We start from the raw sequence: 23,703 nt of genomic DNA on the forward strand, positions 1-23,703 counted from the left end.
GATTTTGATGAATTAAATTTGGTATGAAGCAAGCTTGAACAGACATAGGCTATATTTACCGAATACCCGCCCTCTCCTCCTAAAACGTGGGCGAAAGCGCGTTCTAATACTTGTACTATACATCTGTCTTGAAAGGTTACTTATAAAAAAAACATAATGATTATTGTTCTTTGTTAATAAACCCTAGATAATTATATAAATTTGAAAGGATTAGCTATAACTACAATAGCTTTAACTGATTTATTGCGTACGGTGTAAAGGGGAAGAAAGTATTTGATTAATTGTTGTGTTTTGTATTTAACAAAACAATTGCAATTACAATAGTATTTATTCAGATAAGCGAATGAAACGGACACGATGAAACAAATTTTCGACCATTTTATCATCTCTAATTAAATTTAATTAGTACCATTAAATATGTAATAGACAATAGTATTATTAAAAGTCATCAATCAATTAACAAATCGACAAAAAAATTTAAAAGTAAAAATTTAAAATCGAAACATTTAAATTTACCATTGTACAGCCTTTTTACTTAGACCACGAAAGCTAGCTGCCGACGCGTGCGCAATAATACGTAAGAGCTTATCAATTGATCACATAATAGAGCTTAAGCTCAGTGTCCTACATGTAATAATCACTGATAGCGGCTCTTATTTAATATATTATTTACTAGAACTACGATCAAGAAACCGTTATTACGTAAAATAATCATAACTCGTATAATTATGAAATTGTTGAATAAGTTTTATCTTATTTTCCAGATTAAAATAGATTACAGGGTATTTATTTGTCCATGTAATTTATAAAAATATATTTTAAGATACTTAGTATAGATATATTGTATCATGTAATGTTTCTGTATCACCGTTGTTACGAGACCGATGTGCGCTGCTTGTCGCACAGAACGCACGTCGCGTTTAACGGCCTGGTCACGGAAAATTCACGCTTCTTGCGATAAAACAAATATATAAAAATTTAACAAGCCATTGCGAAAGTTGCCCAACGAATCGCACGAACGTCAAGTGACGTAGCGATAGAAATAGTCCAGGAACCAAAATCGTTTAGTAATCGCCGCGAAATAATGGACATAGTGGTCGTTCTGAAAGTCTCGCAACACGCGCTGAAATATGCATTATTATTTTAAATAGATATTTGAAAAATATCTTTGTTTTTAATTTTGTCATGATGGTTTTTGTTATTTTCTTTAATTATTGTAAAAACAATTATATTTGTTAAATATAATTTGCTTTGAAAGTCGAGATGGCCTAGTGGTTAGAACGCGTGAATCTTAACCGATGATCGTGGGTTCAAACCCGGGCAAGCACCACTGAATTTTAATGTGCTTAATTTGTGTTTATAATTCATCTCGTGCTTGACGGTGAAGGAAAACATCGTGAGGAAACCTGCATGTGTCTAATTTCATTGAAATTCTGTCACACGTGTATTCTACCAACCCGCATTGGAGCATCGTGGTAGAATAAGCTCCAAACCTTCTCCTCAAAAGGGAGAGGAGGCCTTAGCCCAGCAGTGGGACATTAACAGGCTGTTACTGTTGAAAGTAAAAAGACAAACAAAGTTACTACATAATATGTACTTTATATATATACGAACGAACTTGAGAAATCGATTGTTAGTTACGTTTAGAAATTGACAGTTACATTGTTAATAATAAAAATGAATATTATTTTTCATGTACTTTATAAATAGGCTGATAGCTGATTCATTCCTATTACATCAATTGCGTTATATACGAAGAAAGCGATAAATCATTAATGTTACGATATGTTACGGATGCGAGGGGAGTCGGAAGGTTTGTTTGTTTCACGCTCAAATGATTTACATCATGTAACGAAAGATTAACTATTCTGTTTATTGAAATGAAATAGCTGAAGTTATAATTGCATATTGATGTTCCGGATAAAAAAGAATAAGAGCTTCTTCTCACGTGTTGTATTATGATTTTAAATGTCGATAACATAATTGTACAACAAATATAGGCCTTGATTAATAAAAATTTTCTTTACTGAAAATACGCTATTTAAATTAATTAAGCCGGAACACTTGCTTACAGTTAACTCTGTTCCCTTACATATTCAATTACCAAATCGAATTATACAATATAACAGAAGTAATAGTGATCCTTTTAATTTTCATTTTAAATATTGAATACTGTCGTACACCATAATTAGTTAATATTTCAATTTGAAATTTATGATTAGTGCGCTTTAATTGTTTTTGAAATGAACACAAAAAATTTTGAGATATAATTCTTAAGTATATACATACATGATTTAGAATGATTTGTGTATACAATAGAACGTATTGAAATCAAAAGTAAAGTGTAAGGAAATGACCACCTTAATAAATTCGTGACGTTGAAAGCCTCAATCGCTTGGCACTATTTGCGTGTAAAGTGATAAATTGTGTATAATGATTCCCCAGTCTCAGCTGCGCATGCGCAGGGCAATTTACGATCTCGAATCGTGAACTGGTCATTTGTTCTACGTGTTATTATAAATCTGAACACACGTAAGTGATTTCCTTCTATGCACGAGTTGATCTAAATTTATTTTGTGATACGATTTGTCAATGTCAAACAAATTAAGCGGTGTTCTATTATTTTAATTATGCCCACGAGTCATTTCCGTTCTTAGATTAATTGGTTAACTAACTTTAAAAATACCATTTTGTTATACGGAGTACTTTTTGTTTTTTAAAATATTTTCTTGGAGACAAATTATATAGGGTAGAATATAACATCTTTTTTTACCCGATTTTATTTATTTTTTCATCTGCCAGTATATTTGGATGTTGGTGAAATGCGATATTTATTATTCAATCTTGTATTAAATAAAAGTTTGTTTAAGCTTTTAATTTAATTCATATTTAATAAAGTAAATTTACAACTAAATTTCTTTATCATTTTTATTTTAGTGTTCGCTACGGTCACTTATTAATCCTACCCAGTGATTGGTATTACTAATAATTATTATTTATTGTTTCAGGTAAAATCGTAGTGGTTTAGCAATTGTCCAGATCGAATATGTAATAAATTTTGATGGCGAGTAAAGCAGAAACATAACAAGAAGTATCCGTATGTAGCGTATGCTTATGGTATCTCTAGGTAACAAATAACAATATATTAGAATATGCGCGGTAACCGCAATGAATTTAGTAATTTACCGTTTTGTTTGTTGTCAGATCGGTCTCAAGGTTTGATAATTTATTACACTAATAATACATAAATAGTTATTTGAAAGTATGTAAGGCAATTTGTTACTAACATTAATTTCAATGTGACGTGGAGGTCGTTAACCAAAGTATTTGGTTTTAAAATTATTACAATGTGAATTATTTACAAAATGATTACATCGGTTTCTTGTTATAACAGTAAAGTATACGGTTTTATTCTTGAATTAAATTTAAAGTAATTTTTCAAATAATCGTTACAATATCTTTTATTTACGTGTCAAAATAAATTAAATTTTTGACGATAATTCATGTATCTCAATAAAATCTTCATATTATTGGAAGAAATCTTCCTGACCGATATCGAGGCTTGCCACGCAATATTAACTATCTGCACAGGACTTATTATTATAGTGGACAAGTGTATGCGCAAACATAGGTGTTCTTTGTTACCACACGGTTACAACTTAACGAGCGTTTACCATTATTTAATAAAACCCCGGGCGGTTATTGAGAATCCATTGAGAAATTTCAGGACCTCAGTATTTGCAGCGCTATAGGCTAGTCACCTAGCATAAAAGCAGTTTAGAAACATACACCTGTCTTAAGAATAATTTTATTTATGATAAATTATTTTTTTTTAAACTTTATGTAATACAAACTTATCAAGTAATCAATTGTTACCAACATATTTATGGTATTTGATTGACAGTGACATTTAAAAGTAAACTTTTAGGCTACAGGTTAAAGTTACTTCCTTATTCACTGTATATTCACTTATATAAATGATATTCTTACTTAACCTTTAAACTTTAATATAAAAACTCTTTGATGATACGATAGTTAGAATCAATTAATTTTGTCACAGATATATATTTTTTAAAAAGTTCAAGCATGTTTAATTATCTAAGGCTGCAATTAATTGGGTTTTACAAAATGCAGAGAAATAACTTTTTGTTTATTTTATTGAGCCGAACATAGTTAAGCATTATAATGTAAATACGTCTAAGTCTTAAGTCTGTGAAGTTTACTTTATAAGTACAGTTAACTTATCAAAAACGGATAATCTGAACTGCGATTTGGCATCAAATTATACTCGTAGGGTATTTTTAATGTACTATTTTCATTTAAAGACTAAAGTAAAGAGCTGACTTTTTTGAGGAGAAGGCTTGGAACGTATTCATGCAGGCTGCACCATTGTGGATTGATGAAAGATATAAAATAGCGTCAGTATATTTTAAGAGTAAAATTGACACGTTTCGATGTAAAATATTGTAAAGGTCACGGAATAATCCGGCGATGAGCACGACGCATGATCATTCGGTCAATAAGTCGTAGGTCGAGTGACGTAATCGTGACGTGACGTAACATTATCACCTTTTAATACTAGCACGGTAACATCGGAATTAATACGTAAGTGTCTTTTTGCAGAAATGTTATAAAATTATTATTATTTTTATAAAATCGATAGGCGGACGGGCAAATGGCCACTTGATGGTGGTGATGATGATATTAATATTAGTTAAAATTACGAAATAACTCAAAACTAGTTAAAATTCGTCTTGTCTCGACACGGATCGAGACAAATGACATAATAATGGTCAACGGCAAAAACTCATATTAACATTGATAGCAGCTGGAATAAATGCGAACGCGTATGTTCTGTGATAAAGACGACAATTTCAAATTTTGCTTAGACATTTAAGTTAAAAGTGAGTATTTAAAAAAAAATAAAATAACAAAATAATTTAATTTTTGTTTACATTAGATAATAAGGTTGAGTTACAATGCATTACTGTAATAGTAGGTACAGTTATATATTAAAATTAGACCGCTTTAACATTCTCCTTTTAAAAGGAAATAAATGTAAGTGTCTTTCTTCTTATTTATGTTTTTGATACTGCAGTGATGCCCACAATAATTTGATTAAACTATAGTCGTGATTATGTAAAATTAAAACGTCATTTTGACATTTCAAATTTGTGAATACTTTCATTCTTGTATCCGCTCGCTAGGAAGCCGAGATGGCCTAGTGGTTAGAACGCGTGAATCTTAACCGATGATCGTGGGTTCAAACCCGGGCAAGCACCACTGTATTTTCATGTGCTTAATTTGGGTTTATAATTCATCTCGTGCTTTACGGCGAAGGAAAACATCGTGAGGAAACCTGCATGTGTCTAATTTCATTGAAATTACGCCACATGTGTATTCTACAAACCCGCATTGGAGCAGCGTGGTGGAATAAGCTCCAAACCTTCTACTCAAAAGGGTTAGGAGGCCTTAGCCCAGCAGTGGGACATTAACGGGCTGTTACTGTATCCGCTCGCTATACAATTAACACAACTAAAAATATATTGTAAAAAAAATTATAAGTTATTTAAACATAGTGTTTTTGTTGTGTATTTTTGATGTCTAAGTTTGTATTGCATTATTTTTAATTTAATATTTGGAATGACTTCCACAATTTTCTCTATGTATATTTCTCTATATAATCAATTATCTACTTATAGAAATATCGAATAACGAAAAACAAGATGCAACCGTTATTTGAGAACATTGTAACTTCATAAATATATAACAGCGCGATTTGATATTGAAAAAATGATCAGAGTTATAATAAGTAATTTATTATCTATTTATGTGAATTGTAATAGACGATATAAGCTTAATTTGTAGTTGTAATACTTTTTATATAATTTGAAAGTGATACATTTCTCTTAGTAATTTCAAACTAGTCACGTTTTGTATTCGTGACAGCTAACTACCGCCTGCATTCTAATTAGAGCGATTGAAAAAAGATTATCTCTTTATCCGCCGCGGATTCTTTGGCACTCCACCCATTAAATAGTAACTCGTAACAAAGTTACTTAGATCGATAGATCACGATTCCGTTAAGTAACTACTTATTATGGTCGGGTTATAGGTAGTTAGTCCAATTAAATGTCGAATTTGTACAAATTATAATGCGCTTGATCGAGTTTGATACTTTACACTATACGATTAAGTATACGTAACTATAGTTAGTTGAAGCAAGCGTGCATCTGAGAATCTTTAATGCGAAATACTTGGTTACAGGTGGTTATGTGTAATGATTTTAGCATTGATGTTTTTATGTTGTATGTCTTTAACAAGGATTACACACATTTAAGTTGCAGAAAGTGATTTAAACATTTGATCTGAGATTTTTTTTACAAATACGAATTTTATACATTTATATGACTGATATTATATAGAGATAAAATCGATAGACTTCGAAATTTGAAAAATGATGTTTAGAAGACAATTTGCTATATTAATTGTAGTTGTTCAAATCGTTTGAAGGCATGTGGTTTGCGATTAAGTAGGGCGGCAGGTTGGTTGCGCCCACCTCGCCAGCACCATTGCGAAACAGAAATACTGGCTCCGGTATTTAAAGGGATTTTGCAACGTTTCATAAGGACCCATTTTAGTATTTTTGGTTTAATATAAAATACAAAAAGATAAATATTTCCTTTAAAACGATATTTTAAATGGATTCAATCATTTTGGCTACTCGACGCTTTGTACCTTAATTGAAAAGAAGGCTAGGGTCAATTCTGGGTAAAAAAAATGACTAAGCTTTTGAAATACTAAACACATATTACAGTAAAATTTATCCGATAATCCGCAATGAAGTTGCGTGGTGAATTATACTTCGAATTATTTTCATTAATAAAATTCAATCCCCGGTTTAAATGGCTGTATAATTAGTATTTTATATATTTTATTTAGAAATGAATATTGCATCACATTTATACTTTCATAAAACTATCTTATGAAAATTCATTGTATATTCATTCATGTGTCATTCTGTGCGTTTATATATGTAGTGCTGATTCGACGAGTAAGTTCTTACATTATTATAGTAGGCTTGCTTTCATGGCTGTAGATACCGAGATCCTTGTTTTAAGTCTTGAGTAAGGCCTTTAAAAGTTATTGGTATTTAACTGTTGAACAATTCTCAGTAGCAACCCGGCACTTAGAAGTTACAGTTGAGTGTTAAGCCGTCTGTAGGAAAGTACATAAAGTCGTTGGTCCTCCGCATGATCACCTCGGTCATAGTGGACTACTGACTATGATTATGTTTATGCACTATATTATACCTAGCTCTAGCTATATATAGACAATGGTTTCATAAATTTATGAATATTTCAAACGCATGGTATCTTAACATTACGCATCATAATTCTTTCATCAGCTACGAATACCATATCAAAGAGTTACAAAACAATATGAGTAACCAATTAAACCGGATTTAGTTTGGCACAAAGTTAAACTCACGCGCATCTGCTATTTGGCAATTCATGTAAATTTACGAAGGAAAAACCATTATATTCATTTGAAGGCCAACATCCGATTATACGCTAGAGGTTGCGTTGTTTTCCCATACTATTTTATTGTTGTGTGTTTCTAGTATGTAATATATAATTGTAAATAGATCAAACTCACATCAGGAGATTAGAATTTATATGTAATAACTTAAGTTTTGAAAAAAATGTAAATGTATAAATATAAAAATATATAATACCATCTACCAGATAAAGGCTTTTTTTGTGTAAATGTCTTGGAACATATTCCATTACGCTCCTTCAATGTTGATCAATATAATACACATAAAGTATTTATGCATCAGACATATGCATGTTTCTTTACCATGTTTTTCACCGCTAAGCATAAGTCGAATTATAAAGAAAAATTAGTCACATACGGGCCGATTAGCGTGGTTGGTAGATACTTGCCTTTCACGCGGAATTCACATTATTTTAATTCTGTTCACAGGAGGCGCTGCTAACAGAATTCAAATGGAATTAAGTTTAACTTATTGCAGACAATAATTCAATTTGATTTAGAATAATCATATAAATTAGGAATTTATTTCGAATATTGTCACTGTAAATTAAATATTTTAACAATAAATAAAACATAAAAATGTATTTAAAAGTTTCAAACAAACAAAACAGAACTATAAATTAATATTAAGCTAGATAAGCTTGATAAATAATAAAAATAATGGTTTAGTGTTTTTCAATAACTATTGGAATATATATTTCGCGTTTTAGACATTTATAAAATAAAATCATTTAAACGATAACTTAGAACAAAGAGATCAATATTTGACATTCGAAACACTTAAAATCAAAAACCAAAATAAATTCATAAAAAAATGACGAGCCGGTTAGCGTGGTAAGTGGATGCTTGCCTTTCAAGCCGAAGGTTGTGAGTTCGATTCCTACCCAGGACAGACATTTGTGTGCATGAACATGTCCGTTTGTCCTGAGTCTGGGTGTAATTATCTATATAAGTATTTATAAAAGAAAAGTAGTAAATGTAGTATATCAGTTGTCTGGTTTCCATAGTACAAGCTCTGTTTAGTTTGTGATCAGATGGCCGTGTGTGAATAATGTCCAAGGCTATTATTATTATTATACACTCAGGCAACGGCCTAGAATTGAACCCGTGTTCTAGCCTGGGACATGTCGACTTTGTACAGGAATTGTTAAAAACTGTATTTATCAGTGAAAGGAATCGATATCTATATTTTCAAGGATTGAATCGCCTTCACACTGTTCATAATTCATACCCGGCTATTGTACTCAATGCGATTTGAACCGCTTAATACAAAAACGTGACTTTTAACGTGAACTCTAGGTCAATTATAGTTTATGCTATTCATACAGATTGCTTAATCTGTCACGTCAGAGTAAGCGAATTCTTGATTAGATTTCAAATATTTATTATATGTATTATCTAAATATAAGTGGTGGGGCTCAGAGTAATAACCACCCACCTATACAAACTCATATTGATGTGATCTGGCTTGAATGGTAATTGTTATAAGTCTCATCGTTGGCAGTTTAACTAACTATTAAAAATATAAATTCTAAGTGTTGGGCTATCACAACTTGAAATAATAATTACTAATAAGCACTTGTTATTGAAATTGACTGATTGGTCTAACAGCTAGTTTTTTTTTAATTATTTTACTTCAAAGAGGTAAGATGGGCAAATTTCAGAGGGGTGAATGGACCATCCGATGGTAAATAGTCATCACTGCCCATAGACATTGATGCTATATAAGAGTTTCAATTATGAGTTTATCATCCCTTAAAAATGGCTGCTGTGTCTGAAATTCTGTTTTTGACAAAAATGTTATTTTTTTAATAACTTGAGTAAGTTAAAATCTATCAGCTTCCTCTACTTAAATTATGCAATGATGATGTTATCATCTCCTCCAATAGGATATTAGTAATTCCATCTGCTTGACGTCAAGACTCTTGACATTTTCTTAAACACTTTAAAGTGGGTTTAAATTATTAACTTCATATTTATTAACTCTGACATTTATTATAAATTATAACAGTTGGAATTATGAAATATAGAAATTAGATATAGAAATAAATAGCATAGATTTTACATGTCAAAGGTATACTACGGGACATCTAAATAGGTGTTACATGACTGAGTGTGGCAGTCCAATTTTTTTTTCAAATAGTTTATATTTAGAAAAAATTAAAAACGATTAATAACGTCTTATAATAATATTCTATTTGTTGGGCAAAGTCTTAAAATATTTTTACTGTGTTGATGAAATGTTCTTGACAAATATTATAAATTTAACGTATTGCTTGAAATAAAATGTTTTATATTATTTCAAACATTATTTAAGGATTATAAAATAACTCCATGCCGTAACAGGCTTGGAAGTATGCATGTATTATATGCTCTATTACTTAAAGCAAACTACACAAAGTCAAAATATTTCGCAATTATATTTCCTCAACCTACTTTATAGCAATATATTATGAGTCGACTTTGAATTGTGAATTAAATTCATAATATATAATAACAAATGATAATCTATAGATATTTTAATAATTATTTTAAATAAATTAAATTTTTCTTTTGGTGGTAGGAGTATGTGCAAAGCTGGTCTGGGTAGGTACCACCCACTCATCAGATATTCTACCGCAAAACAGCAGTACTTGGTATTGTCGTGTTCCGGTTTGAAGGGTGAGTGAGCCAGCTTAATTAGAGGCACAAGGGACATAATATCTTAGTTCCCTAGGTTGGTGGCGCATTGGCGATGTAAGCGATGGTTAATATTTTTTTCAATGCCAATGTTTATGGTGGTGACCATTTAGCATGGGGTGGCCCATTTGCTCGTCCACTTACCTATTCTATAAAAAATATATATTAAAATAATCTATCTTACTATTAAGTAAACTTAATCGATGTGTATTAATTATTTATAGTTCTTAGTAAAAATATATAGTTTGCTAGTTGTTTAAATTATGTACAACGTTCATACTAAACTTAATGCCAAGGTTTACGAGTTACAAGTGATCTATATAGAGGTAACTGTATTAAATAATAATTTTAAACCGGCTGTTATGTTTCTGGAAGGAATAATTATAGTTAGCTATCATTGTTAGGTTTATGTTAGTATTATTACTTGCTTGAGGTTGAAATTTCTGAGAAACGCGTTATTATTTCGAACATGTTAAATTAATTGCTCTCAAAGTGGATTTTCGTTTAGTTGGTGTTTTATAAATAGTTATTATATGGTCATTACGTATATACTAAACATCACGAGGCAGCAATTCGATTTAGTAAAATATAATCTTGTAATTTTTTTTGTAGAAAGTAATTTTCGTAGAAACAAAATTAAAATCGACTTCCTAGATTTGTTTGTATACTGACTTTGAGTGAGAAGTCAATTTAAATCTTTAAAAAAAAACACTAAAATATGTCAGGACAATTGCAGGTGATTTCATAACCTTCGGTGAAATATTTATACGTAAATGTAAAAAAAATGTATTTATTAAATAGTGAACCAAAAACAGTAGCAAGGTCGATTTAACTCTATAAAAATTCTTTGCTGTACTTTGACACAAAAAATGAGGTTACGAGATCGAGCGGAAGGTTTTCACTTTGTTCACGAGTCTGAAATTTTAAACATTGTTTTATATTTATGTTATAAACAAAACATGGTTTTATTTGTACGTTTAAATTGCATATGAATTTAAATTTAATATACGTGACTAAAATAGATTTATTTTTTTATTTTCTTTGTGGTAGGGCCTTGTGCAACTGTTTGGGTATATAAGAACATTTGAATTATTATAAGCACTCCACTGATTTACATATAAATTTTCTTTGTCGGTAAACAATTAGCAGTAATCTCTCAAAATATTTATAATTGATATAATTTTTTTGTTTATTAATAGCAATTACCTTATTTATAGATATACTCCTACAGAGTAGGTTAGCCAATCGAATGAATGAATGAAGTTATTAAACGAATTTAATTTAAAAAATATGAACTACTTTTGACAGATTTAAAACGATATTAAAAGGACACTCCTACTTATAAAAAATAATATTGCAAATCACAAGTCGTTGTATATCTTATATTACCGTAAAAGTATTGATATAACTTATTAATAACTACCGGCCTTACTTATAAACATTGCTTAGCGGCTGTTTACCTAAATACTGATTTCACATTCTGTCATTATTGATTTGACGAAGTAGAGACACAGCTTTGTTTAACTAATCACTTGCTAAATTACATCTTTAAATAAGGTCGTAAGTAATCCTTTTTTTGGTATACATATTAATTAGTTACTATTAAATTAAAATCAACTTTGACAGCATAGAAAATTGTTGTAATTTATAAGTCAAGGTTTCATATAATTTATTGATATGTCAAATGGTCGTTGATATGTGGCGAAACCAAGAACATAAACTGATTGATTTTAATTGGTTTTTGCTCGACCGTACTTGCTTCTAGTGAAATACACGCCCACTCTATTGTTATTATTAATAAAGAATTTACTGTGAGAGAGTTTCAAGGCTCTGTATAGTTTCGATTGTTAGGACAAGCGCAAACTCAGCTATATTCCTTTTAAATATCGAAGTCATAAATATTGTTTGAGTCAGTATAAGCTGATTATATTATTTACCTCTTAGATACCGAAACAAAAATAAAAAGAAACGAGTATCATTGGTATAAATAGTATTGTTACGTCATTGATACTTTTACTTACTTCGTATATACTGTACTACCACAAATACATTGCCACATTTAATTTTTTTTGTAGCGATTTGTTCTTACCACGAATGGACAGTATTATAAAACGATAGAACCGGCAGATATTTGCTAAAGGTTAACCAGTCTGTGCCTGCACGATTAGTATTGTTAATATAATCAGAAATCAGTATTAGAAATACAATGCTTTTACATATTTTCGTAGAGTAATTAAAATGAAAATCATACGAATTTCAAAATATATTTGAAGTAACACGGCTGCGAAATATAATAAACATATTCAGTTTGACAACACGATGCAATAAATCTTACATTTTAGATTTTATCTTACATCTTTATCGAAGCCAAGCAATGCGCCCCCATTGAGTATAAGCTAGACTTGGTTAAACTTAGGTTCATTAATATTTTTTTTTAGCACTAACGCAAATACAGATTAGCTTAAATATTCTTGACCATAAATAATGTAAAATCATCATAATTGTTGATGTTTATTTTCAAGTTTATTATTTTGAAGCATGTACTAATGTCTTGAGAGTTAGGAATGATCTCCCGATATACTTGCTTATTTTTTTAAAATTAAATTATTAAAGTACGTTAGTGATATAATTTTCAGCTTGTCAGAAAGCTTAAGTGCAGATTAAAGGAAATAATTTTTTGGGTTAATCGGTCCATCAATACTAGCAACATTTAGTGTCTCAACATATCATCAGGTGACAAAAAGGATTGGGGCCAGGCCAGTCGTAAAAATAAGCCAAATGATTTTCCTTGCGCATTTTAATAGTAATATAGAATAAGGTCAAGCAAATGATGATTAAAATATTAAAAAACTAATATAATTTGAACTGAATATAGCACAATGTCGCAGTAACAAACCGCAATTGCATAACATTTATGTCATATCAAATGACAAATCTGAAACAAAATGCAGCGCCGTACGTGCTATAAACTAAGTTGCATAAAAGTTCCACGACTTAAGGCAGTTAATACGACTTAAATTACAAAACCATTATTGTAGCTGCTTGCAGCAAACTAATATGTTAAAATTTTTCATGAGATTTGTGTCAAAAATGAATCATATTGCTTGTGTTTTCATTTATTATACCTAGTTTTCATTTACTTACTTATGAGTGAGCAAGGTAATGGGCAATAAGTGGCAATTCGCATTGAACGCATTGAATTCAATACGCATTAGCGTATTAGTATCAAAAGATTTTTGAGGGTTTTTTTGTTGGGCGGCCTAATTGTAAGTGGTCACCACCGCCCATAGACATTGGCGATGTAAGAAATCTTAACCGTTTCTTACATCGCCAATGCGCCACCAACCTTGCGAACTAAGATGGTATGTCCCTTGTGCCTCTTAATACGCCGGCTCATTCACCCGATAAACCGCCTAGTACTATCAGTGATGAGATGGCCTAGTGGTAAGAACGCGTGAATCTTAACCGATGATCGTGGGTTCAAACCCGGGCAAGCACCACTGAATTTTCATGTGCTTAATTTGTGTTTATAATTCATCTCGTGCTTAACGGTGAAGGAAAACATCGTGAGGAAACCTGCATGTGTCTAATTTCATTGAAATTCTGCCACATGTGTATTCTACCAACCCGCATTGGAGCAGCGTGGTGGAATAAGCTCCAAACCTTCTCCTCAAAAGGGAGAGGAGGCCTTAGCCCAGCAGTGGGACATTAACAGGCTGTTACTGTTACTGTTACTGTACTATCAGTACAGTATAGTAGTAGTATCATTTGGTTTTGGTGTGGCTTATCATGAATCAGTTACATAGTATATAATATTAACGAACAATTATAGTAATCAGACTAAAGATTTTTTTTAATCTAAGTTAATAACTCGTAAAAATTTCAATGTTTTGATACTAATCGATTCTTTTTACTACATTATTTTATTTTTTAATACTCATTCATTTAAAATTAATTTATAAGTTTTAGTAGTAGAATATTCCACTGTTGTGGAGGTTGCCCTGCCTACTTAATGTATATCCTACACGACCCACGCGGGAACATTTAACAAATTTATGTAGAATGTTAAAAAACTGGACTAAAATTAGTCATTACTTTAAATTAAAACGAGAAGTTTTTATATAAACTTCAGTGACATTAATTAATACAATTACCAGTTTACTTCCATTTGTATGTGTGTCTTGATTCCAATTAAAGGCATCCATTTCATTTGTACTTATTCCATTTTTAGGGTCCTGTACATACGACGTAAAAAACGAAACATATATTGAACTACTGTGTTTGTATATCAGTCCGTATTTTATAGACTACTTATAGTGATTATAATTTTTTAATTTAATATTCCGGTTTTTTTAATAAAATCTTGTAAGCGCCATGTGGGGTATCAAATTATTGTTTTTTTTTTATTGCATTGCTTAAGAAATTTAACGACCATTCTTCCGTAATGAACGGAATTGCTCGAATACCTCTCCATGTGAGTTCAACTTGCACTGAATATGTTTTTTACATTGTAGTCCCATACTAGTCAGAAAATTAGTGGGTGTTAATGCATTCAGACCCGCAAGCGATGCAAATTACTTAGCAACCGGGAGATATCATTCTAGTCGCCTACACCTCGCTCGGCGAAAAATAGAAAACTTGTTCTTTAATCGAAATGGAATTAAATTAAGGAAACGCACAACTGCAGGTCAATGTCCAACGACAAAAAGTCTTTAAGTTCAAAATAATACACGTTTTAAAATAAATTCTAGAATAAGATATCGATTAGGTTTCGTGCAAACAAAAATAACACTGTATTTAATCTAAAATTCAAAATTAAATATTCATATATCAACAAGATTTTGTTGAAATCAAATTGGTTACAACAACAAGATTTTTTTTATATAAAGTTTCCTAAAGACAATATTGAGCATATCAAAATGCCGGTATATAATGCATATATATATGTTTGATTTATTGTTTATAATTTTTTCGTTCTAACATACTCAGTTCAACTCACTCAGATATTGTTGGAATATAAGGTAAACGTATTTCAACACATGGCCGTAAATCTTCGGAGCATTTCCCACACAGCTGTATCATTATCTCAGTTTTCAATGATCAGTTCAAGGCTACGTAGCTTTGTGAACTTTTGCGCCATAACAGCGGGCTAAGATTGATCGTTGTATGAAGTATTAGCCATATGGTGGTCTAGATTTGTTCTATAGTATATTATATAATAGTAAATTTCCACTATCATAATCCAATGGAACCACAGGAAGGATTTCAGGTAATATCTAAAGGCTAAAGGCATTGCGTATTTTCGGAGGAGTTCTCACGGGAGTTTAAGAAATTCAAGCTGCTACTGACATTTATTTATCATTAAATTTTATTGAAATGATCCAGGATTTTAACCTCGGATCAAATACAAATTATTTTTCACCTACAGCCCGAAAGGAAGTTGAACATTATTAAGAACATTGTATATATATGTTTAGAATGTAAGTTATCTAAAGAAATATTTATACAATGTACATATAATAAATTGCAGTATTTATATTGTCGATGGGTCACAACTTATTTTCCTTGAGTTCAGCCTTTAATTCTATTAACATAGTGAAACAAGCATCTATCTTGTAAACAATTTATTTTCCGCTCTCAAGGGCTGTATGTCGACAAAACACGTGTTGTGCGCAATTATAGCTCTTAAAATAAGTACAGTAAAGATTTTTATTTAATTGAAAAAATGTAAATGACACGGTGAATTGTTTTGCGTTATTTCGCTTCATGGGAGAATACCGCTTTGTTTAACTATTACTATTAACTATTGTGTATAGTAAGTTGTCTTTGTTAGAAAAATTTTGTTCGAGGTTTTGTTGCAACTCGTGGAATCGTAATGTGTACTTTGAGATTTTTTTGTATTTACAATCGGATACGCAGTTATTATGGTTTATTACTATTCTGCAATTATCTATGCACAATTGTTCGTTAAATATTTGTGTTTTTTCTTGATATGATTAATTATCATGATTAACCTTAGTTTTTGTTATAAAATTGTTGATGTTGCTAATTTATAGAAATCGTTATCTTATGTTTTATACCTATGTAGAGACTTAGTGTACAAGTCCAAGATTAGTAAGACAAAATACATATTATATATCGTTACTCCCATATCCGATGAGACGGCAGATTCTACACGACTCCAATGAGTTTAGATGCTTAACCAACGGTGTCATGTACTTTTCGAGCAATGGGAGTGTAGTTTATTGTAAGAAAAACCTAATAAATCTTTATTGCTTAACCCATCGACCAATTCTCAGGATCTAATGTCTTAGCTAGCGACTAGATCAACGATGTCGTCAAAAGTATATACGAGTGAATCTTCCGCTAAAATTTAATATGAAATAATCTCGGCGAATTAAATTGAACGTTAAATAATCTTCTATATTGCACATTAATAACTCAAACGTGCGCGAGAGTTGGCTGACGTCCTAAATCCCACACCGCTCGTGAATCTTGGACGTGACAGGTTATTCGAATTAAGATAAAGTTACATATTTAGAGAAATTAATAAAATGTTAAGACAAGCTAATCTTCATGAAACATTTTAGATGTTGAACCTAACAAATAACTAAACGAATAGTCGAGTCCGTAAATATTTAAATTTATGCAATTCAATTAAAGGTCAATTGTATGTTATATATAATTCTTAGCAAATATTGTTGAAACTATTTACAAAACAATGCTTTAAACTTGCCCATTACCAACTTGTGAAACCGAATATTCTAATATTGTGAAAGCCACAAATGCGTGTCCTATTACAGCAAATAGATTTCAATATTGCAAGTAAATAATGTAAGGTGTGGTTAAATCAGTCCAGTGAATTTAAGAGAACGCAACGTGTTTGTCAAGTACGTTATCTACAAGGCCAGTGGTGCAATTGTTCTGAATACCTAGCTTTTACTGTATATGGCTATTAGAAGCACGATCTTGTTACAAAGTTTCCTATATGCTTAAACATTTCAGTAACAGTACGTATTTCAAATGTTAAATTCAAATAAAAATTAAAAATAGTTACTATATAATCATGTTCTATCAATTCTTCCCTTACGAGTTATTCGTTAAATTCCATCCTGAATCATAGTCGAGTCGTCAGGCTATTGGTATTCATGTATTATAGATTTTTTTTTTTGATAATCGCAATCCTATTTTTATATTACAGAATGTCTCGGGGCACAGGACCGTTCCCGGCAGCGCTCCGGTTCCTCTCGGAGCGTTCCTGTAGCGGCCAACATCAAGAGGGATACTGACTTCGATTGCCCCGAAGAGTTCGGCTACTACCCGCATCCCACCGACTGCACGCTGTACTATGTTTGTGTATTCGGCGGCGCCTTGCTCGAATCTTGTACTGGTGGCCTTATGTACAGGTATAGTTATTTCTACAAATATATGTGTAAATTTATTATAAAAATGTATTAATTGAATGCTTTACATTAAATAAACTTACATTATTATTACTTTTGCAATAAACAAATATAAGATTTTTAAAATTAAAATAAGTGCTATGTACTTTATAGCCACGAGCTCCAAACTTGTGATTGGCCGCGTAATGTGGGCTGCGATGCCACCGGTGCCGTGGTTGCGGAAGACTTAGAACGCTTGAATGGGAGGGAACCTCCATTATATCCACCAAGACGCAATCCACCGCCGCCGCCGAGAACGCAGCCCAACCCCGTAATCACTTCGCGAGGACAACCGAAATTCAATCGACAAGAATACGAACAGGTTAATAAAATTAAAATAAAACTATATTAACATTTACTACAATATACCCAATTATTGAACTAAAATACGAATATGTCAAATTTTAGCAACAACAGTTGTATGCTGAAGTGGATGACTTACCACCAGTTGAAGAGATTGAGAATGACAGGCAGCAGAGAGTATACAGAGGACAGCCTTCGACGATAGGACAAGTTCAAAAGGACAGAGATGGCTACGGGTCCCAGGCCATTAGTTCTGGAAGAACACTCAACTCGAATATTATTCCTGCTTCGATTAATCAAAATACTAAAATTGGTTCATTTTCATTTGGTACTCAAATTGATGACAGAAGAACGGCTCCTTTAACTCAAGCGCCTCAGACGTATAGGTAAAATATAGTAAATTAATAATTCTAAATTTGCAACATATTCACTTAAATACTTACACGACTATATGATTTCAGAGGAGGTAAATATGACGACGCTACTGACTCTTCTGACAGACATAAATACTTTTCGACTGATACAGGTACTGTGAATGACATAATTAATGATGATTATGACATAATAACAAACACAATATCGAGAAAAAAAAGAGAAATTGGAGATCCTATTTTAAATGTGTCTAAAATACCGGATGAACTATCTAAGCGTAATGATAATGATGAAGTCATGGAATATATTGAATTTGACGAACATTCAACTGAACGAGAGGAGTATGATGATGAAAATTTAGACGAAAGTGAGAGAGGAAAACGACAAATTCGATTTTATGTTAAAAATGGACACAAGATACCGACGAAAAATTGGCAAAATGCTAAACCTTTAAAAACTTTGAATTATCCGCAATTTACATATAATCCAAACATACAGAGTCAAAGGTTTCAGCCGATTTATAAAACCTATAATTACGAAGTTAGAAATAACCAAAAACCATACCATACGAATAATAATTATTTTGCGTTCGATAACTCGTTTTCGCCATATTCAAATGACAATACTCAAACCGTAAGGCCATTTAAAGCTAGTTTGCCAGATCCATCAAAACAAACGATTACACAAAATAATGCACCTACTCAAATAATAACAAAAAGTCCACCTATATCTTCATTAGTTAATATACAAAATTCGTTTCCTACTTTAGCTGGTGGTTTTTACAATAATGTTTTAAAAGAAAATGACAATAGAAACAATAATCATCTCAATTCACAATTTATATCGCCAACGAAACAAGCAAATTCAGTTTCCTTCCCTGATTCTTCTCTTCTTTCCAGTTCAATTGTTACTGGTAAACCAATACAAATTACTTCTTCAACGCGAGTTCCAAATAATTTATCAAAAAACCAAATCAGTAACGAAAATCCATCCCCAAAACCAACCCTCACGACTAACTATAAACCTAAAGAAATCATCCAAGAGCAAGATTACGATGAAGATGAATCAATTGAAGATGAAGAAAACTCGTCTGAAGAAGATGATAATAAATTCAGTCAAAATTTTCAACCAGATACATCTAATCTGCCCTATGGTTATACAAATCCTACCAATAAATATGCAAACATAGAAAATCCATTTGCAAATCCTAATTTTAATTTTGATGCGTTCTTAGCAAAGCTTCAAGGAAATCACTACTCTGTTACTGATGTAACAACGGAGAAGCCAACTAAACAAAACCCAGAACGTGTAGTTAATAATAATAATATATTCACGACTGCGGCATACACCGATAGTGGTCTACGTTCTTCAACCTTAAAGTATAAAGGAATAAGTACTCCAAAACCTTTTACAATGCCTGTCAGTTTAAATAACGATGGATCTGAACAAGGTAATGCCCAAAAGCAATCACAGTACTCACAACAAGAAAAAGTTAATCAAAGGCCTCAAAACTATTATCAATCTCAACAGATTACTCAAAATCAAAATTATAATAGACAAACACAAATAGGCGCGGGAATTCCATTGGAATCTCTGAAACCAAGATTAAAACCACCTAACTTCAATGATGATCGTCAACTTCCCATAAGTCACAGTTTTAATGCCGCGATAAAAAGTACTATTCAGCCTACGAGGCAAACAGTTACACAAAAACCATATACAATAATATCAGCTACAGGATCACCAATAGCATTCTCCACCCCTAATAATTATAATATTGTAACTTTTCAAAATAATTTGTCAAGCAGAAAACCGTATATTACGTCAACTATCTCACCAATGAATGCGCTAATTTTATCATTTTCACAGTCAACCCCAAAGCCTTTATCTAACATAGCTAATCAACATCTTTCTACCTTACAACAGTTCTGGAACAATCCTTCAACTGACATTACGGTTCCAAAAATTACGCTTAGTAGACCTAATCCAGTTACGGAAATCCCGAATAACATTTACAAATCTATACAAATTTCAAGTCAGAATGATAATAAAAATACTTTATCTACGACCACAACGAAAGATCCTCCTAAACGAAAACCTATACCAAAACCTTCACCTGAAATGAATGATTATTATTATGATGAAGAGGATGAACAATACTATTACGAACCAGTTGTAAAACCTAAATATATGCCTAGTTCTGAAATCAAGCCCCAGCGACCTCCAATGGCACAAAATTATCAGGAATACGAAGACACATCGTATGAGGAAGATACAAATCAACGCGTCAAGCCCGAAATCTCTTCAAAACCCAATAAATATAATCCATTTAAACAGGAAGCTGTGACTAAAAATCATAATGATGTATCCGTTGTTACGAAAACACCATATAAACAATCAAACAAAAATGTAAATGGAAAAATTCCAGTGCCAGTAATGATTGATTCAGTTAATTTGTCTGACTCAATATCCACACACCCAGATAACCAGAACGGTTATCGATTTATTCATAATAATCATCGTAATAGAACTGTTCATTTAAGAAAACCAATTCGATTAGACAATAGACCAAATACATTGCGACCTCCAAAATATCTAAATCATACAACTTTGCGTCCTTATACGTTAAGACATAGATTAGCCAAGCCAACTACTGAAAAAAATCAAAACGATCTTGATGAAGAAAATAAAAAGAACAGAGGAAGAGTACGACATCATAACATAGTGGCACAAATGCTTATTACCACTCCTCGTGACAGCTACAAACAAGAGACTCGTTTTACAAAGACTAATCATGACGATAGAACTAACAGGTAAAAACTAGCATTGACTAAGTAAGTTATATTGTACTGCACAGCTATGTATATTGCCTTCCGAGGAGACGATTTTTTTCTGCACTAAGCTATATTTCTTTTTACCTAACAAATATACAGTATTTTCCGAATGTTCTTCTCTAAACAGGTAACTTGTGGTAATACTGTAGAGGGTGGGTTCTGTTACTTCTTCTTTCACGCTCTCTGATATGACACCAAATTGACTTATGTCACATGTAACATACATTTAAATATCCAATATTGACAAGACCAGACTAGAATATGACTTGCAATATATTTAACACATGACTTTTTGATTTCGCTTATTAATGACGACTTTATTGATACATTAAAATAGTATTAATCTAAGGTAAAATGTGTTGTTGTTTTTTTTGCTTTATTTTATTCATACTAAGCTGTTTTATTGTTTTTCTTTAAAATTAACGTTGTTTTGCATAATTTTCTCATACTTCAGATTGGAACCGACCGAAAGTATTACCCCAACTTCGTATACTGCAACCCCGCGGCCTAAAATGTTGTACAATGGTTCTCAAACTTACAGTCCTGATCAGTATGATCCTTATTACGCTGTTTACGATGAAGACGGTGAATTGTACAAGGACACAGGTGAGGAAAATGCACTTAAATCCCTCAATTATTATCGATCATGTGGACAAACTTGTATCATAATAATTATGTATTTAAAACCGTTTATTTAAGTTTTACCTGGTTTGATTATAATTATAAATGAACACATATATTATTTTGTCAAATAAATAAGCATGTTATTGTATTCCTAATACAACTTCTTGAATATTTACATTTGAATGTTAAACTATTCAAGCGATGTTCAAAACTGTTTTAGGTTAATGAATAATATTTATCGATATAAAACCTAAAATAATGTTGTAAATATTTTTAATAAATTATTTATATTAAACAATAACTTTGGAATTTTCTTCGGAGTCCTATATTAGCATATGTAAACCTAACATTTTATTTATAATATTATTTGTAATCAAATAATATTATCATATTATTATTATAATATTAAATAATAAATAATAGTCTAAGACATTCATTTTCTTTAACATGGCAATAGTACCGTCTAGTAGAAATTAAATGATTTGCAACAACCATGTTTTGATAAACGTTTAACACACTAACGGGATAACGGTACCGGTGTTGGCAGACTATGTGCAGCACTATAATACGGCTTCGCTTCGACCAGCAGTCCAGCAGACTTATCGTGGTACACCACCGCCTGTTCGCCGACCTGTTGAGACTTACTCAACAAGACCGGTTTCTCCTGACGACTATGATGATGCTCTTATTCAAGGACAGGTATGAAATTAAATACTCTAGATATACTATGAATCCTATGCACATGTGAATTTAATAGAATATGTTTGACTGTAAGCTAAAACTAAAATTAAAATATAGTTATAAACAAAAACAAAAATAATGGTATGTACAAAAGGCATTTTCTCGCTAAGAGAGCGATATTTTTCACAACCTTTCGATAAGGGACTTGAGATTGATAAAGCGGTAAGGAGATGTACGGTTTATGCACTTATAGTATATTTATGATTGGTATAAGTTTTATTTTTTTATTATTTTTGTGAATTTTTAACACAATACAATCATCGTCAGCATTACATACTAGAATATATTATATTATTTAAATGTTTTCAGATAAGCAATCAGAATCAATACCAGTCCTCCATTCGACAGCCAACAAGGTAATATTTTTAATTAGTAAATTATGAATATATTATAAACAAACTGAACAAGCTAGTTTATATTGAAAAGTTATTCATAACGTTTATAATAAAAATAATCCAGGGGCGAAGGTAACGAATTGGGCTATGATCATATTCCAAGCAGCGTGAGGACGACTGTTTACGAAGCAACTTCCCTACGCACTACTCCTTCTACAACTAGCACAAGCACAACTACTACTACTACTACTACCACTACTACCACAACCACACGACGTCCAACAACTGCACCCTACACCGAAGCTATGACCCCGTCTCGATATACTCCAAGGTACTACAAAAGATTACGTGATTCTAAATATTTAATCATCAAGGCTTAAATCATTACACCCAAATTCATTTTCATACACATACTTCATTTTTTCAAAGTGATTTTTAATACTTTCATATTTCATTGATCCTTTAATCTCAAAAGCAACCTTAAGACTGATAAAATAATTAATCACTAATATAGGCTTGGAATAATTTTAATCGGTTTAAAGGTTGTTGTAATACAACGTGTATTTCTTTTTTACCTTAATGTATATAATATATTTTATTATTTTTAATTTATTTATTTCCTGCCTTATGATGTAGTTGTAGATTTGTTTGCCTTTTGTAGTATCTTTATTTTATGTGAAAGATTCTATTTGCATAAAATGTAATTTTTTTATTAATTACTATGTGATTATGAATCTATCATATAAAAAACAGATATGGTTTCTAAGTTCAGTTGAAAATATCTACATAATAGGAGTCGGTTTTTCAGAGCTG

The 23,703-nt window shown here is 31.4% G+C and overlaps 1 protein-coding gene across 5 annotated transcripts in view; it reads left to right on the top strand.

Annotated features, from left to right (window-relative positions):
* LOC126768551 (mucin-5AC) overlaps positions 1 to 23,703 on the top strand; it is a 93,237-nt gene that overhangs the window by 62,494 nt on the left and 7,040 nt on the right. For 2 of the 5 annotated variants that reach the window (XM_050486741.1, XM_050486732.1), the window contains exons 2-8: positions 17,441 to 17,645; positions 17,796 to 18,003; positions 18,090 to 18,370; positions 21,645 to 21,796; positions 22,362 to 22,513; positions 22,865 to 22,911; positions 23,015 to 23,221. In XM_050486741.1, the coding sequence (XP_050342698.1) occupies positions 17,441 to 17,645; positions 17,796 to 18,003; positions 18,090 to 18,370; positions 21,645 to 21,796; positions 22,362 to 22,513; positions 22,865 to 22,911; positions 23,015 to 23,221 (1,252 nt within the window). The remainder of the gene's footprint in view (positions 1 to 17,440; positions 17,646 to 17,795; positions 18,004 to 18,089; positions 18,371 to 21,644; positions 21,797 to 22,361; positions 22,514 to 22,864; positions 22,912 to 23,014; positions 23,222 to 23,703) is intronic. The other 3 variants (XM_050486750.1, XM_050486757.1, XM_050486765.1) reach the window with 3 other exon arrangements.

The sequence above is a fragment of the Nymphalis io genome, chromosome 1 (genome assembly GCF_905147045.1).
Source record: "Nymphalis io chromosome 1, ilAglIoxx1.1, whole genome shotgun sequence".
Taxonomy (NCBI): Eukaryota; Metazoa; Arthropoda; class Insecta; order Lepidoptera; family Nymphalidae; genus Nymphalis; species Nymphalis io.